Here is an 18,499-nt window from a genome sequence, read left to right as displayed (position 1 = left end):
TTCTGTTGCAGTCTTATTACATCTTTTATTTACTCTACCCCTAAGTTTGCTATATATATCTGAATACAGTTGGGGACGTCCTATTTACATAGCCTTTAGCCAATAGCAAAGGACTCCAGTAGTTTTAAAATTACTTTCATGTAGGGACTAGAGTAGCCTGATTGTGCAGATTTCTACAGGGACAACTGAAGGAAAAGTGACTCCTTGTAAGACCAAGTTGCCCCTTACAAGGGATTCTCTTTCTTATCTATTACATTCATGTAACTCAGCAACTCCAGGAATGTTATAGACTAGAAATGGGATTTAGTCCATATTCCTGTGTCTCCCCTTTTCCTAAGCAAGCTTGAAACTTAAATTTATATTATACATCCTAAAACCATCTCTGCATCTTTTCTTTTATCATGACTTCCTACGTAAGGTTCCCTCTCCATTTATCCCAAGGTTTCTGTTTGTCCTTCTTTTCCCTCAAAATCCAGCTGTTCAGTGATTCCCTGAAGCATTTCACAATCCTTTGGCCTTCATGAAGCCCTCGGGTGCTTAATTATAATGTCATTTGGCCCTTAACCTGAACTGTCTTTCATCATTATTTCTCGTTTTATTTAAAATTTTCTCAAACAGTTCATAAGCTTTTTATTTTATTTTATTTTATTTTTGTTTTTGTTTTTGTTTTTGTTGGCTTCATTGGGTCTTCATTGCTGCGCGTGGGCTTTCTCTAGTTGCGGTGAGCTGGGGCTACTCTTCTTGCGATGCGCACGCTTCTCACTGTGGTGGCCTCTCTTGTTGCAGAGCACGGGCTCTAGGCACGCAGGCTCAGTAGTTGTGGCTCACGGGCTTAGTTGCTTTGCGGCATGTGGGATCTTTCCGGACCAAGGCTCAAACCCATGTCCCCTGCATTGGCAGGTGGATCTTAACCACTGCGCTACCAGGGAAGTCCCATTCATAAGTTTTTAAAGCAGAAACGCTGAATTACACTTTTTTATTCCCATTAGAGAATAGTCTTGCACATAGTAGGTAGTGAGTAAAGGGTTGTTGATGATTTAAAGATTCCCTTTGGTCCTGGAATTAGAAATCAGTTCTTTCAAGAAGATTTTCTTGTCCACACACAAAAAAGTGAGTTAAAGACTACTATTATAAACTATGATAGTGATAGTTATAAACTAACTCCAGAAGTTAGTTTCACACTAGATTGTATTTGTCAGTCTCATGTCAGGTTCTTTGAAGTCTGAGTTTTGTTCATTGTTAGGTCTAGCACCTACCACAGGAATGACAAAAATCATCTCTGAATGAATACAGAAGAGCATAGCTCAGCCTAGATACTCAAGTTGTTCTAAGGTGTCTTTGCACTGTAATACAGACATGTAGTGTAAGCTGCAGGAATTGGAATCCTACATATCCCAGATAGACAATGCATGGAAATTTTCAGCGCCTCCTTAATGCTTTTTTAAAATTGAGACTTTGTTCCATCCAAAATGAAACACTTTGGTAGACAAACTTTGGTAGACTAGACATAGATGATGCAACCAACAGATTGATAGCTCTTTACATAATTTATGTATTTTACTTTTTTCTCATTTTCTAGCCTATTACTGAACTGTAACCATAGTCATTTTTATTCTAATAATTTAAAAAATCTTTAGGAAATCTTTTACCTGAACTGCATAATTTTTACTCTTATGTCCAACACATTTAAGAACATTCTATAAGTCTCTGAAAATGGAGTTGAAATAAAGATGAAATATGTAATATTTTAGGATCAGTTTGCCTTTTGGCACCATGACTCCTTCATGGTGTTTTAGATCTTATACTTTTTTCTCCATAAAATGATATGTATATGGAGAGACTGTTTATCCAGTTGGATATAAAGATAATTTAGATATTGAAAGAACTAGAAGTCTTGAGAATAGCAATATCTTATCTACCTTATATACCTTATGTTTACTTTTAGACTTTTAATTTTCATAATCATTATTAATAATGATGTTAATGAAATAGAAGTCAGCAAAAAGGTCATGCCTTCTGAAAGTCATAGAATTGTATTAACTTAGGAAAAGCCAGCTAATCTAGCTTTCTGCTTTGATAACCCAGAAACTGACTCTTGATAATAGCCTGGAATTTTCAGACCGTTAAGAGACTGATTATACATAAGACTGAGGTAGACTCCAAAATACCAGACTGTTAATTCCAGCAAGAATAGTAATGCCCACACAGACCCTAAATACTATGGTTTATGTAATAAATGAGTGATCTCCTTGTAGTCAAGCTTCATGTGAAACCAAGAAATAATCAAAATTCTCTTTACTGATTTAATCTGATAGATCACTTCTCAAAGACCTTACGTATTTTAAGTCTGTTCTGTCACTCCATTCTCTTTACGGGAATCAGAAGTTCGCTTGGAGAGCATGGAAACAAAACAGTGGTAGTTAAATATCTCTAGTGTTAAGAGTTACTATGTATAGTTTAATCTGTCAATTTGGTGGTAGATATGGTGTCGCCAACAAGACTGAGACTTTTCTAACTCTGTTAACTCCAGCCCCTTACTCTTTCTACATACTTAGAGTATATTTCGAGTAAACCTTGGTGATGAGATCAGAAATAAAGATACCTGAAATGTGCTGGCCCAGTCTGCTTCTCCTTTAAACAGTGCTTACATGGTAACCACTATCATTTCCTCCTCTTCCTCTGTTCTTCAGCTGATCAAGACCCCTGCTATTAACATTTTTTCTTTAACACTTGCTAATACATTTGATCAGTTTACTGTCAAGTATGACTGGCCAGGGAGCATTTCTCTATTGGGAGACTGTGTATTTCATGTTGATTTTACAGTTTAAGTCTTAGAAGGCAATCTGCATTGTTATTTTGGAGGGCTTTTTGTTTTCTCTGTTTTTGAGGGGGGTGGGTCACCCTGTAGTTTTAAAGTTTGTAAAATAAACACCAGCTATTGCTTACTGAGTGTCTACTCCGAGCAAAGTGCTCTATAAGTCACTTTTCATATGGAAACAGTTCCTTCTCAAAAAAGTATTACAAGTAGATATGACATCTCACTTTAAAGGTGAGTAAATTGAAATAGAGATTTAAAGTAAGTCTCACATGTAGTAAGTAGCAGAATCAGTATTTTAATTCCCTTTATTTTTTTTCTACTGTGCTATTATATCTTAATAGAATATATTCAGCCCTTGAATACACTTTTCTTTTTAAACGTCTGACACTAAGAATAGTATTATTCAATGGTGATTAGAGGCCCCTTTTTTGGTAGTACACTTTAAATTTAAAAATCAGTGATATATATGAAGGAAGTGATGTGGCAGTTAGTACTTTCCTGCCTCCTATTCCACTGGTCTAGGGTAAGAATGGATGATTCTGTGAACACTGTTTGTTTGTTGAACAAAAATTAGAGCTTTTTCAAGTTCAGATCAAGTTGTAAATCCAAGAGAGTTTTTTTTTAATTAAAAATTTTAACTCTGTACTGCTTCTATGTAAAACTTTTAATGAAAAGGATTTCTTACGTTTAACTAAAAATATTTGCCACTTATTTTTTAACCTCTGATAACATTCTCAACCAGACTCAAGTACAAAAAAATATTTAATTTTTGTTCAGTTATCTAAGTGCATTGTCCTGTAGGCATTAGCTCATCAAAACAAAACATCCTTATTTGATTTTTTTCTTTTACTTAGGTATTCTAAGGAATAAATAAATCTGAGAATCCACATCTAAATATTTCATGGAACTGTGGAAATAAAGCTGAAATATTTTTATATTCTTACCTTTTTTACTACTTGCAAATTTTATATTAGAACTAAATGCCAAAATTGGGTGATGGGGAGGTGAGAGAGAAAAATTCTCAAATGTTTCAGAATTAACAGTGATTGTAAAATTTATTCAATTCTTAATAAGCTTTAAACAAATATGAAACTTTTTGTTTTGTGATCTGAGGTTTGCTGATAACAAATATTTCTACATTTTATAATAATCTTACTTTTAATAAAATGCAAATCATTATAATGGCAACCATCCATTTACTTTATTTTTTGATGAAGGAAATTTTAGTTATTTCTCTTCTTTTAACTGCCAACAGTATTTGCTATTCATAGATGTCCTGTCTTCAATAAGGTCTATCAAAGTGTAAAATGAGATGGGTATTTTTCTTCCCTTTAAAATGGAACGGTCTTTCATTATGCAGTGTTCTTAGGTGAATTCTCTTGTTTAAGAAGCCAGAATACAAGAGAGTGCTATATTAGTGTATTATTCTTACAACAAACAAGCACTGTTCTGTTGCTACCTGCTTGGCCATTGTTTCTGATTGCGTGTGCTTTGCAGTGGTATTTGGATGCTTTCCTGCTCTCTGCCAGCACAAAAAGGCATTTCTGTTACAATGGCCCCTAACCACACAATAACGGCATTAAGGATTTATGTGGAGGTTTCATTATTTTCTCCTCTTTTGTTCCTTCCAGGATGTCTTCCAAGCGACCAGCCTCTCCGTATGGGGAAGCAGATGGAGAGGTAGCCATGGTGACAAGCAGACAGAAAGTGGAAGAAGAGGAGAGTGACGGGCTCCCAGCCTTTCACCTTCCCTTGCATGTGAGTTTCCCCAACAAGCCTCACTCTGAGGAATTTCAGCCAGTTTCTCTGCTGACGCAAGAGACTTGTGGCCATAGGACTCCCACTTCTCAGCACAGTACAATGGTAGGTTTCTCATGGTCTGTTGTGCCTACACTCACTTTGTGACCAGTCTACTCCTCTAGTAGTTTAGCTTCAGTCCTAGGCTTTGTAATTATCATCTACTTAACAGCCATACACAAGATTCACTCCTAACATCTTAGAATTCTTAGTAAGTAAATTGATTCCAGTAGGGAGTATAAATAGGCTATTTTTGTTTTGTTTTGTTTTGTTTTGATTTTGATTTTCAAGAATTCTGCTTTTGAGGCATTCCCAACTTAATTAGGGGAAAAACATAATATAAGAATAATGTTAAAGTAACACATTTACAATTAGTCCTCATGAAAGTTAGGTATCATAATATTTCTAGTAAAAGATTTTTCCAGATAAAGCTGCAACATAGTTTGAACATTTCCACCACGATAAATCAGTGCTTTTTCAATTTCTGCTTTGCCCAGATTGGATTCCAGTATTTCTTACAGTACTGGGAATATTACAGAAGAATATGTTTCAAAGAGACAATACTTTTCTAATGTTACTGCACTAATTTTTAACTCAGTCTCATTCACTCTGTTGCTCTGATAATTCAGTAATTCCCTGGTACCTCCTATTCTAGAATTTGCAGCTCAGGATAATTTATCTGGCCCTTCATCCTGGGGTCTGGATCACTGCAGAGGATTAGGAAGCTGTGGTTTCATGGATGAGAGGGAAGAAGGCAGCATAGCATCTTTGGCTGAAGCTTAAACAGCAGACACACACACAAATAAATAAGGCCTTTAGGTTGTTCTTAGGAACTTAAATGCATAGAATCAGCATGCCAGCAAGGTAGCAGGGCACTTAGCTGCCAGTAAAGCCACCCTCGCCTTTTCAACATGGCTTCTTGGGTGGATGTCACATTTTTTGTGGCCCTTCTTCTTCTACTTCAGGGATGTCAGTGCTGTTAATTTGAACCAGATCACACCAACAAAAATATTTCATCACACATCCTCATACCTTTAAGAACAGCTCTGATTCTGTTAAATCCTTTATTTTTTTGTTTTGTTTTTTTGACATTCTCTAGGAAATTATGACATATCATAAACATGTTCGGTACTGAAATATGCCCACTTGTGTATGTCATTGCATTACTGTATGTGGAATTAAATCAGCAAGAAGAATCAGATTATCTTCTAATATCTGGGAAATAAACACTGTTCTTTGATAATTCACATTAGATTTAAATACTTCCATTCAACATTTTAAGCCTCATAGGTCAGAATTTCTCTGGGTATTTTTGACTGTGTGCCAAAATTTTCTTACCAAAAATAATGTTTTCGCTAACACTTATATAGCGCTTTTACAGATGTGTCGTTTCAAGCACGTGACATATATTACTCGTTTAACCTTCACAGTAATTCAATGAAGTGTTATAATTAATCCCACTTTACAGATGAGGAAACTGAGGCACAGTGAGGTTAAATAGTCGCTCCAGATCACAGCTAGTAAGTGGGAGAACCAGGGTTTACCCAGGCAGTCTGGCTTTGGATTCCATGCTTATAAACATTATAAGCTCTTCACAAGAGTACACACATATTTAATTTTCTGGTCATCTCTTATTTGGTAAATTAAATCCATAATTCCTCCTTTTCTTCCCTCTACTATGAGTTCATGTTAGTTACGTGCAGTCATGTAACTTCTTCGCCTCCTCTCACAAAGGTTAAACTAGGAAAATAAAGGGGGAAAATGGTAGTATGCAGCTCAACAGGGTAGAGAGGTCGGATTCCCCGTTTGACATTGCATCAGTGCTCATGCTTTTTCCCTCTCAATATTTTGACCGTTGCCTTCTTTCAGGGAGTACCCTATGGAGAGTGCTCCTTGGTTTGGTTTTCCTGTAATACTGCTGTAAACAGAAACACACACATTTAAAGGAGTGAATATAAATAATTATTATTAGAAGAATACGAGAAAGATAAAGGGGAAATTATCTTAAATACTCAAGGATGGGTATGAGAAAAGTATCTTAAATTACATACTATAGTTGGCATGAGTGGATGCTGTGATGCAGGGTGTTAGTGAAAATGAAATCATTCAGTTTGTAATGGAGAATTCAGTTTAACTAAATGAAACCTATGAACTGCCTACTTTGTACCAAGTTTTTTTGTTGTGCACTATGGAAATAGATTTGCATAAGGCACAACTCCTTTCCTCAAGCACCTTTATCCAGGAGAGAAGTTCTTAACTCCGGTCTGTGGATCTCCTGAAGATGAATGGAGAATTCTGTATGTGCACACATGTGAGTAGGGTTTTGGTTTTCACCAGATTCTCAAGTAGATCTGTAGCGCAAAAAAGACTAAGATCTACTGTTCTTGAAGTTAATACACTTGGTATACAAATGATTTAACTTAGTTTTAGTGACATCAGCACTGATATTTTCTCTTACTGTATATCTAATTGGTTTCTAAATTTTTTTCTGCCTCAAAAGTTTCTTGATTCTACCAGCTTTTCATCTCTAACAGTTGAAGAGTCTCCTATATGATCTCAAATTTCCAGCCTCTCCTCTTTCCAGTCTTCCTTTCAACTTCCACTAGACTTATTTCCCTGAGAAAAGAGTTGGATTATTTATCCCGCTTTGGAAACTAGTGTATGTCCTTGTTGCCTATAGGATTTAGTCTAAAACTATCTTAGCATGAAACTCTATATAGACCAGCACCAAAATATGGCTTTTGTCTCCTCTTTGGCAACATCCCGCCAGAGACCCAGTGCTTCAGTCATGCAAAGATTTTCATATATGTTCATAAACATACCAGGTTACCTCAAATGACACATAGTTATTCTTTCTAGCTGGAAAACTCTTTTTCATATTTTACAGTCCTGGTGAATTGTGTTTCTCCCACGAGACTGAGTTCAAAATTGCTTCTTTTTAGATGCTTTCACTGACTTCCCAAGGCAGAATGGTTGCTGCATTATTCGTTTATCCATGGTACTTGTTTATATCTTTTCTCATGGTCTGTATTATAATTTATATGTTTACATGTCTGGCTTTCTATGCACTGTATTTCTCCTTAAAGGCACAGTCATACACACGCACATACACACACATTTGTATTTCTGATACCTAGCATATAATAGATACTCAATTTATGAGTACTGATTAAATGGCAGAGTTTATATGGATGATTAAGTAGGAAATATGTTTTGAACAAAGTTGTTAAGATGTTATTCATGGTGAATATGCTGATTTTCTAGAAATTTTAGAACTAGAGTAGAATCTACTACTGTGCAGAAAGTATGTTACAATAGGCATGATATATTCAGCTATTAAGCTGATTAAGATATATTTTACCCATTTATCAAAATGATTGAATACATTCATAGAATTGTTATTCAACACATTCCTTGTATTTTTTTCTGGATACTAGGCCATTGTCATAGTCACATAACAAGTCCTTTTATTTTCAATAGTAAAATACATTCTTTATTTGTTTTCCTATTCAATATCTTTGAAAACAGAGAGAATGTTTCATGGTTTTTATATCATACAGTTCAATTTATGGAAAAAAAAAAACAGCTTTCCAGATTTCATTGCTGGCTTATGTGTGACATTCATACTCCAAAGAGAGGTGTTGAGAGGTCTACATTTTGTATTGCCCACGTAGTTTAGAGACAAAGTAAAACTTTTGAGTAATCCCTTTAATGCTGACTTGAAGTTATAGAGAAATGCTTTCAGTATAAAATTTAGGTTGGAAAATATTTCCTGAGATAGAAGTTCTGTACACCTCATGACTGTTGCCATATAAAGATTTTGGGGAATTAGGGTCCTATGTTCATATTCAGGGTATGCAAGTGTTAAAGTTTGGAATTCGGTCAGATAAAGATGTAGTTCTTCCTTTCTGAAGTTGTGTTTTTTGCCTTAATATTTTGGAGAAATAAGCTAAGTGGCTAACTAAGAGTAACTCCCCAAACAGCTATAACTGGTATAAATACTACAAGTCCTTCTGTTCCTTCTATACTCACTGTTCAGAATGCACTATAGATGAACTTTCTTAAGCAGATTATACACATATAAATACTATCAGATAATTATAATTATAACATATATAGTTATATATATTATATAACTATTATATATATAATTATAATAATGTCATAATTATAAAATACTGTCAGATTTCTAATCAATGTAAGATTGAGACACATAATTATAAATATGAAAAAGACTGATTCTGTTGGGCCTTCTCTGAAGCTCTCATAATTTTGCCAAGCAATTGATAGCAACATTTGATTCCCATATAATCTTCAAAAAGCTAAAAGGCAAGGTTGGCAAGTCTGGTTATGACACGAGTGGAAATGCAGTCCTGGGCTTTATGTTTATGAAGGGCAAATCGACCCTTCTTGTCCCCTCTGCCTCTTTTTTTAACATGAGTTTGGAGACTGTCACTTCAGAGTTTCAGAGACAAGCAAGAGATACTATAATTTCTGGCTCATTTTTAATGATAGTCCTGATATAGATGGATTTATTTCATGATGCAGAGGACTATCCAGAACATTTCTTCATGTCAGTCAATGTGATTATTTATGAGCACCAGAAGGAAACAGAGTGAGTCTGAAGAGAAATCAAGTAGCAGCATGAGAGGCAGCCAGGAGGGGACTCTATGGTGGCCATGCTGGTGCTCGTTTTGTCTGGTTGCATGCTACTTCTGCTGGTTAGATGGTTGTTCTAGTGTCAAATGTGATGTGAAATGAAAGTCTTGACCACCTGTGGTTACTGAATAATCCATTTCCTTTTTTTCCCCCCCCATAAAATGTTTTCTTTTATCTCAACCAAACTCTCTTTTGATTTAAGTTCCTCTTGAGTTGAGTGAACAGTTTTGTATAACCGCAGAGTGGCTGCTTCCCAAGATTGATTTTTAAAGCATACAGTTATTTATTTTAAGAATACAATATTAAAAAATAACTTGGGTTGTTCTCTCTATAGACAGCTGAATTTCAAATGAAATAAATACTATGTTTGCATATAATTTTTTAGCATTTAAAGATCCAGTGGATTCGGAAATGTGATGCTATAATATATTCTGTTATCTCATTATTGCTTATATTGATAAGATTTTCCTGGAATTGTTAAAGAACTCTGGGTATATGATGTATTGATTAGGTTTAATAAGTTGATGTATCTTAATGTGTTTAAACACTGCAGGGTCAATAGTTATCATAAAGCAACATTCAGTGTGAGTCAGTTTTTTTGTGAAGTCCAGCAGAAGGAGAAAAAGGTGTCTTTTAAAGTTGATCTTCTATAGAAGCTGGACATATAACTGAGAACCAAGTATAAAATTATAGCACGGTTCCAGTGTATGAAATGCAACCTTAAACACTTAAACCCTGAAAGAATTCATTCAGTGCACACGACAGAGAGAGGCTTTTACTTGCTCAGGCTCACTGTCAACTCCTAGGATTCTTTATCTACCCAATATAATTTTAATTGCTATATGATAGCTGTGTCTTGAAATAACCTTTATATAAATTTTGCTTACAATCTGACAGTTGTTAGTAATGCATTTTTGATGTTTGACTAGGATAATTTTATGTGTGAAGTCCTGTTCAGAAAACTTAAGAAGGAAAAGAGAAAACTGCATGTGTTATTTAAAAATAAGTCACAGAATAGGACCTTAATTATGGTATGGTAAAGATTCCTATTTTTATATGGTGGTTTTTATAAGCTTTTAAATTTCTGGTTACCTTTGTACATCAAACTTAGCCTAAGTTATTGTGATGGTATAATGCATACTGTTGTTAACACGAGTACGGTTATTGTGCCAGTTCTAATAATGAGAATTTCATTGTTTAGAAAGAGCATTCTCCTACACTCTAGACAAAAATGTAATTACTTTTGAATGATGTGGAATGTGCTCAGTTTAATAGCATGGAGAATAGATTCAGAAAGATTCAGATAAAGTAAGCTTGGAAACCGTATGTGCAGTGTGGCAGTATAAAATTATGAGTGTAGGCAGTATAATTCTACACACACACATACCCAATTTCACACACTTGATCTATAAACTGTTGTTTTTGTAAGAGATAGGCTTGCTTATCTGAACAAGGCCAATTCAATTGAAACAAGGTGAAAATGGTGACAAGTTTGAATTTGTTTTTTATGCTAACTTGATGTTTATCATACAATGAAATTACATTGTTACAAACATTATTCTGTAAATGTTGTCAGAAAATACCACACCTGTTTATCTAGATAAAATCCTAGGCTTGCGTTTGAATGTAAGTGGTTCAATCTTTACACTTGCATTGTTTCTGAAAATTACCCCCAGGGCTAGAAGGAATGAGGACATGTGAAGAACAATCATTTGGGGTCCATCAGAGCCACTGGATTAAGTTGTGCAATAGATCTGGTTTTATCCTGTTGCCATAAAACCTTGATTCATATGATGTCCACAGTATTTGAAGTACTATGTTGAGTTTGAAGCTAACTAGGATTTGAGAAATTAATGAACGTATTCTCACATGAAAAACAAAAAAGCACTATGTGGGAATTGCGAGGTAGTTCAGGACACTTAATGAGGGTCTAGTGTTAGCTTCTTCACAGAGTGCTATGCAGTGACAGGGGAATGAGTAAGAACTTCTAATGCTGTGGTAATGGGGCAAAATGTGTTTGCTTAAGAAGATTTGGTCTAAGGGAATTTAATGGCTTTCATTTAGTAGGGGTCTTGTGGAAAGATTCAACTCAAATATATACAATGAATACCTATCAGCAGAGATGCAGAAATGAGTAAGAACTAGTCTGTTCCCTCATGTAGTTTTTTACATAGTATGGAGGTAAGATAAGCACAAAAATCACGAGATTGTAATATAAAATATTAGAACCCTGATACAGGCTAACAAGTGCTAAGGAGATTCACAGTTGAAAGGTATCTCATCTGTGGGGATCAGAAACATATTAATATGAAATTGTTCCCATAAGAAAATTACTAGATTCCAAGATATCAAAAAATACATACACATTGGATCATTACTGTTGATGCAGAGTCTTTACTTTATGCTTGTGGATTGTTTTGCTTTTGTCATAAATATCTTGTTCCCAGAAGAAATAATTAAGTAAGAAAAAAATAAGAAAACATACTAAAGACAAAGTGCCCTGTAAAGGTCTTAATGTAAAATGTAGGGAAGTTAGTAAAATATGTGCCTCATATTAATAGGAATAAAAACAGCTACTTTAGTTATTCGTGTTCTTTAATCTGGGTTACCACTTTGAATGAAGTGGAAAGAATGGTGGAATACTTGGCCAGGATACTGGAAATAGCAAGGATGCTAGGAAGCAGTGCTGGAGGCATGCTTGAATAGTGTTCCTGAATTTGTGGAAGGGATAGGTGTTCATCTTGATCTCATTTGTTATTCTCATACCTGCATGATATGATCATTTGTATTTGGAAGTTAAAAATAATCAAAAGTTTGGGAACCAACCTTCATTCTGTATCTTAGATGTTTGTTTTCAGTTCTACCTCATTTTCCTCCTTTGATTCTTTTCTTTTGCTCCTCTTCTTCCTCTCTCTTTCAGTTTGCCTCTATCAGAAAACGTTCTTAATGGATCCTCTTGTGGATCTCAATGGAGCCATTATCAGGAAGGGAGAGGGGGTAGGAGAATCAACACCATTGTGCTCTGATACATACTTCCTTCTAATTTACATATACTGCCTCTTGGGTGGTTGCCAAACCTTCCTGCAGTCAGGCTATGTTTCTCTTACTGTATGTGATTAATAAAGATCAATTGGTCTATGATAAAGTTTTCACTGATTTTTTAGTAAACAGAGACGGTATAGTTAGTTTTTTACAAAACTATATGATATATTTCTTTAGTTTATTCAGAGATTATATTCTTTAACTTTTCTTTCATGATCCAGTGTTGATAAAGTAGTGATAATTTTAGTTTTAATATCTTTACTTGGCAAACAAACAAACAAAATATACTTAGAACCTTGTATTGGTTTGCAAATTATTTTTTAAAATTGTACTTATCTGTGAATCCAAATGTCTGGGACACAGTGCTTTAGCGGATGCCTGTGCTCTTTGTGTGCCTATAACTAGCTTTCATATTAAATTATTTGACAGCGTCTGTCACTATTTTCATTCAGTTCTTGACTCTTTCTTTAACTCAATTAATTGTTTTTGTCTTTCTATTTATTTCCAAAATGTGAGATTTTATAGAGATTGGTAAAAATGAGAAATAGGGAATGGAGATCATTTTACATAACTAGAAAGTAATTTTGATGTTAGTGGCACTATATTAACTTAATATGAGTGATAATAGCAATGAGTTTGTCATTTCTTATTTTATACTTGCAAAGGACACTTACCTAAGAGAATCCAAAATAAATAAAAATTTTGCAGTGTTGGTGCCTGAATGCTGGGAATTGGAATGAAATCTACAAGACTCCATAACTAAATTGCTAATGGGACCTTGAAATATTTCAAATAATACTTACACCATGTTTCCTCTTGGCTGTATTAGTTAGATACTACTATCCACTGGACCTAAAAAGGAAAAGTAATCTTTGTATAGCAGTCTCTTTAAAAAGCACAACCATTAGCACTGAATTTGGATCTTAAGAAAGTAAAGTCATAAAAGTAATGTAAGGTAGCATTGGACTTTCATTGCAATTTCTTTTTCTCACATATTTTGGCAATTAGACTTACATAGCTTCTCTTTTAAAAGTTCCAACAGGGACATCCCTGGTGGTCCAGTGGGTAAGACTCTGCTCCCAATGCACGGGACGCAGGTTCGATCCCTGGTCGGGGAACTAGATCCCACATGCATGTGGCAACTAAGAAGTCCACATGCTGTGACTAAAGATGCCTCAACCAGCATCCTGCATGCTGCAACTAAGACCTGACACAGCCAAAATAAGTAAATAAAATAAATAAAAAAATAAAAGTTTCAACAAATACCTTGACTTGGGGGTGATAAGCTAAAAAATAGAAAGGAATTCTATAGCATAGAAAATCTAATAGGAAGATGGGGGGAGCATGTTCAAGAGAAATGATTCTTTAAGAAATGACAATCTAACTGAGGGGATGGAAAAAGATATTCCATGAAAATGGAAATCAAAAGAAAACTGGAGTAGCAATTCTCATATCAGACAAAATAGACTTTAAAATAAAGACTATTACAAGAGACAAAGAAGGACACTACATAATGAGCAAGGGATCAATCCAAGAAGAAGATATAACAATTGTAAATATTTATGCACCCAACATAGGAGCACCTCAACACATAAGGCAAATGCTAACAGCCATAAAAGGGGAAATCAACAGTAACACAGTCATAGTAGCGGACTTTAACACCCCACTTCCACCAATGAACAGATCATCCAAAATGAAAATAAATAAGGAAACAGAAGCTTTAAATGATACATTAAACAAGATGGACTTAATTGATATTTATAGGGCATTCCATCCAAAAACAACAGAATACACTTTCTTCTCAAGTGCTCATGGAACATTCTCCGGGATAGATCATATCTTGGGTCACAAATCAAGCCTTGGTGAATTTAAGAAAATTGAAATCATATCAAGTATCCTTTCCGACCAAAATGCTATGAGACTAGATATAAATTACAGGAAAAAATCTGTAAAAAATACAAACACATGGAGGCTAAACAATACACTACTAAATAACCAAGAGATCACTGAAGAAATCAAAGAGGGAATCAAAAAATACCTAGAAACAAATGACAATGAAAACACGACGACCCAAAACCTATGGGATGCAGCAAAACCACTTCTAAGAGGGAAGTTTGTAGCAATACAATCCTACCTCAAGAAACAAGAAACATCTCAAATAAACAACCTAACCTTACACCTAAAGCAATTAGAGAAAGAAGATCAAAAAAACCCCAAAGTTAGCAGAAGGAAAGAAATCATAAAGATCAGATCAGTAATAAATGAAAAAGAAATGAAGGAAACACTAGCAAAGATCAATAAAACTAAAAGCTGGTTCTTTGAGAAGATAAACAAAATTGATAAACCATTAGCCAGACTTATCATGAAAAAAAGGGGGAAGACTCAAATCAATAGAATTAGAAATGAAAAAGGGGAAGTAACAACTGACACTGCAGAAATACAAAGGATCATGAGAGATTTCTACAAGCAACTATATGCCAATAAAATGGACAACCTGGAAGAAATGGACAGATTCTTAGAGAAGCACAGCCTTCTGAGACTGAACCAGGAAGAAATAGAAAATATGAACAGACCAATTACAAGCATTGAAATTGAGACTGTGATTAAAAATCTTCCAACAAACAAAAGCCCAGAACCAGATGGCTTCACATGTGAATTCTATCAAACATTTAGAGAAGAGCTAACACCTATCCTTCTCAAACTCTTCCAAAATCTAGCAGAGGGAGGAACACTCCCAAACTCATTCTACAAGGCCACCATCACCCTGATACCAAAACCAGAAAAAGATGCCACAATGAAAGAAAACTACAGGCCGATATCACTGATGAATATTCTTTGATATCACAATATCAAAGAAATAAAACTACAGGCCAATATCACTGATGAACATAGATGCAAAAATCCTCAACAAAATACTAGCAAACAGAATGCAACAGCAGATTAAAAGGATCATACACCATGATCAAGTGGGGTTTATCCCAGGGATGCAAGGATTCTTCAGTATATGCAAATCAATCAATGTGATAAACCATATTAACAAATTGAAGGAGAAAAACCATATGATCATCTCAATAGATGCAGAAAAAGCTTTCGACAAAATTCAACACACATTTATGATAAAAACCCTCCAGAAAGTAGGCATAGAGGGGACTTACATCAACATAATAAAGCCCATGTATGACAAACCTACAGCCAACATCGTTCTCAATGGTGAAAAACTGAAACCATTTCCACTAAGATCAGGAACAAGACAAGGTTGCCCACTTTCACCACTATCATTCAACATAGTTTTCAAAGTTTTAGCCACGGCAATCAGAGAAGAAAAAGCAATAAAAGGAATCCAAATCGCAAAAGAAGAAGTAAAAGTGTCACTGTTTGCAGATGACATTATACTATACATAGAGAATCCTAAAGATGCCACCAGAAAACTACTAGAGGTAATCAATGAATTTGGTAAAGTAGCAGGATACAGAATTAATGCACAGAAATCTCTTGCATTCCTATACACTAATGATGAAAAATCTGAAAGAGAAATTAAGGAAACATTCCCATTTATCATTGCAACAAAAAGAATAAAATACCTAGGAATAAACCTACCTAAGGAGACAAAAGTCCTGTATGCAGAAAACTATAAGACACTGATGAAAGAAATTAAAGATGATACAAACAGATGGAGAGATATACCATGTTCTTGGACTGGAAGAATCAACATTGTGAAAATGACTATGCTACCCAAAGGAATCTACAGATTCAATGCAATCCCTATCAAACTACCAATGGCATTTTTCACAGAACTAGAACAAAAAATTTCACAATTTGTATGGAAACACAAAGGACCCCAAATAGCCAAAACAATCTTGAGAAAGAAAAACGGAGCCTGATGCATCAGGTTCCCGGACTTCAAACTATACTACAAAGCTACAGTAATCAAGACAGTATGGTACTGGCACAAAAACAGAAATATAGTTCAATGGAACAGGATAGAAACCCCAGAGATAAACCCACACACGTATAGTCACCTTATCTTTGATAAAGGAGGCAAGAATATACAATGGAGAAAAGACAGCCTCTTCAATAAGTGGTGCTGGGAAAACTGGACAGCTTCATGTAGAAGAATGGAATTAGAACACTCCCTAACACCGTACACAAAAATAAACTCAAAATGGATTAAAGACCTAAATGTAAGGCCAGACACTATCAAACTCTTAGAGGAAAACCATAGGCAGAACACTCTATGACATAAATCACAGCAAGATCCTTTTTGACCCACCTCCTAGAGAAATGGAAATAAAAACAAAAATAAACAAATGGGACCTAATGAAACTTAAAAGCTTTTGCACAGCAAAGGGGACCATAAACAAGATGAAAAGACAACCCTCAGAATGGGAGAAAATATTTGCAAATGAAGCAACTGACAAAGGATTAGCCTCCAAACTTTATGAGCAGCTCATGCAACTCAATATCAGAAAAACAAACAACCCAATCCAAAACTGGGCAGAAGACCTAAATAGACATTTCTCTAAAGAGATATACAGATTGCCAACAAACACATGAAAGAATGCTCAACATCACTAATCGTTATAGAAATGTGAATCAAAACCACAATGAGGTATCACCTCACACCAGTCAGAATGTCCATCATCAAAAATTCTACACACAATAAATGCTGGAGAGGGTGTGGAGAAAAGGGAATGCTCTGGCACTGTTGGGAATGTAAATTGATACAGCCACTATGGACAACAGTATGGAGGTTCCTTAAAAAGTAAAACTAGAACTACCATACGACCCAGCACTCCCATTACTGGGCATATACCCTGAGAAAGCCATAATTCAAAAAGAGTCATGTACCACAATGTTCACTGCAGCTCTATTTACAATAGCCAGGACATGGAAGCAACCTAAGTGTCCATCGACAGATGAATGGATAAAGAAGATGTGCCACATATATACAATGGAATATTACTCAGCCATAAAAAGAAACAAAATTGAGTAGTTGCAATGAGGTGGCTGGACGTAGAGTCTGTCATACAGAGTGAAGTAAGTCAGAGAAAAACAAATACCGTATGCTAACACATATATATGGAATATAAAAAAAAATAATAATAATTGTTCTGAAGAACCTAGGGGCAGGACAGGAATAAAGATGCAGATGTAGAGAATGGACTTGAGGACACGGGGAAGGGAAAGGGTAAGCTGGGACGAAATGAGAGAGTGGCATGGACTTATAAATACTACCAAATGTAAAATAGACAGCTAGTGGGAAGCAGCCGCATAGCACAGGGAGATCAGCTCGCTGCTTTGTGACCACTAGAGGGGTGGGGTAGGGAGGGTAGGAGGGAGACGCCAGAGGGAGGAGATATGGGGATATATGCATATGTATAGCTGATTCACTTTGTTATAAAGCAGAAACTAACACATCAGTGTAAAGCAATTATACTCCAATAAAATGTTAAAATTTTCTAAAAAAAAGGAAATGACAATATGAATTCAAAATATTTAGAACTCTAATGCTCCATTAGGTATATTTAAAAGCTTTAAGTGTATTTAAATTCTTCATTTCCTCCATAAGGTCTGAGATGCCCATAATTTATGCTGGCATTAAAACTGAATTCATGATGGTATTTCAGTATGCTACCAGTTTTGACCATTGTATGCCATTTTCCACGTTTCTTGTTCTAGAAAGTAAATTTTATGTTTTTCTCTATTCTACTAGATAGGGGGAGAAAGTTCTTTGTCATTTGAAATGAGAAATAAATGTGAAGCTAACTTAGGTTGACAATTGTAATCAGTCCCTTTGGTTACATATCTTCTTTGTACAAAGGCAAAATGCTTTCAAAAATTTTTATAGACCATTTTTAGGAATGAAACATGTGAGCAGATGAGGTGTGAATGTAAGGAGAGCAGCCTTGGCCGGCTCTGTGACACTGACATCACGTGATAAAGTAAATGAACACAAGTGACTGGATTTTGTGTCTTATTTAGTCAAGGCTGCTTCTGTGGCAGCAGAGCAAACAATGTTATCATTATATAGAGAAGCAGTGTTTACTTCAGTGTCTCTTCTTAGCTTTTAAAAATCCAGCCTGACTCCAGATAAAACAGCTAATCTTGTTGGTTGATGTCCCTAAGCGAGAAAGTAATATTCTAAGGGTAAATAAAAATTTTTAAATGGAGGTAGGATATGAA

At 35.2% G+C, this 18,499-nt stretch overlaps 1 protein-coding gene across 12 annotated transcripts in view; it reads left to right on the top strand.

Moving 5' to 3' along the window:
• The window catches only part of SOX5 (SRY-box transcription factor 5), a 995,182-nt gene that overhangs the window by 649,462 nt on the left and 327,221 nt on the right, over window positions 1-18,499 (top strand). For 10 of the 12 annotated variants that reach the window (XM_059935452.1, XM_059935454.1, XM_059935450.1 and 7 more), the window contains one exon: window positions 4,450-4,681. In XM_059935452.1, coding sequence (XP_059791435.1) covers window positions 4,451-4,681 — 231 coding nt within the window. In that variant the 5' untranslated portion in view covers window position 4,450. The remainder of the gene's footprint in view (window positions 1-4,449; window positions 4,682-18,499) is intronic. The other 2 variants (XM_059935458.1, XM_059935457.1) reach the window with 1 other exon arrangement.

Source organism: Balaenoptera ricei, chromosome 10 (assembly GCF_028023285.1).
Source record: "Balaenoptera ricei isolate mBalRic1 chromosome 10, mBalRic1.hap2, whole genome shotgun sequence".
Taxonomy (NCBI): domain Eukaryota; kingdom Metazoa; phylum Chordata; class Mammalia; order Artiodactyla; family Balaenopteridae; genus Balaenoptera; species Balaenoptera ricei.
Note: the sequence above shows the minus strand (reverse complement) of the source record. Positions and strands in the feature narration are given on the sequence as shown.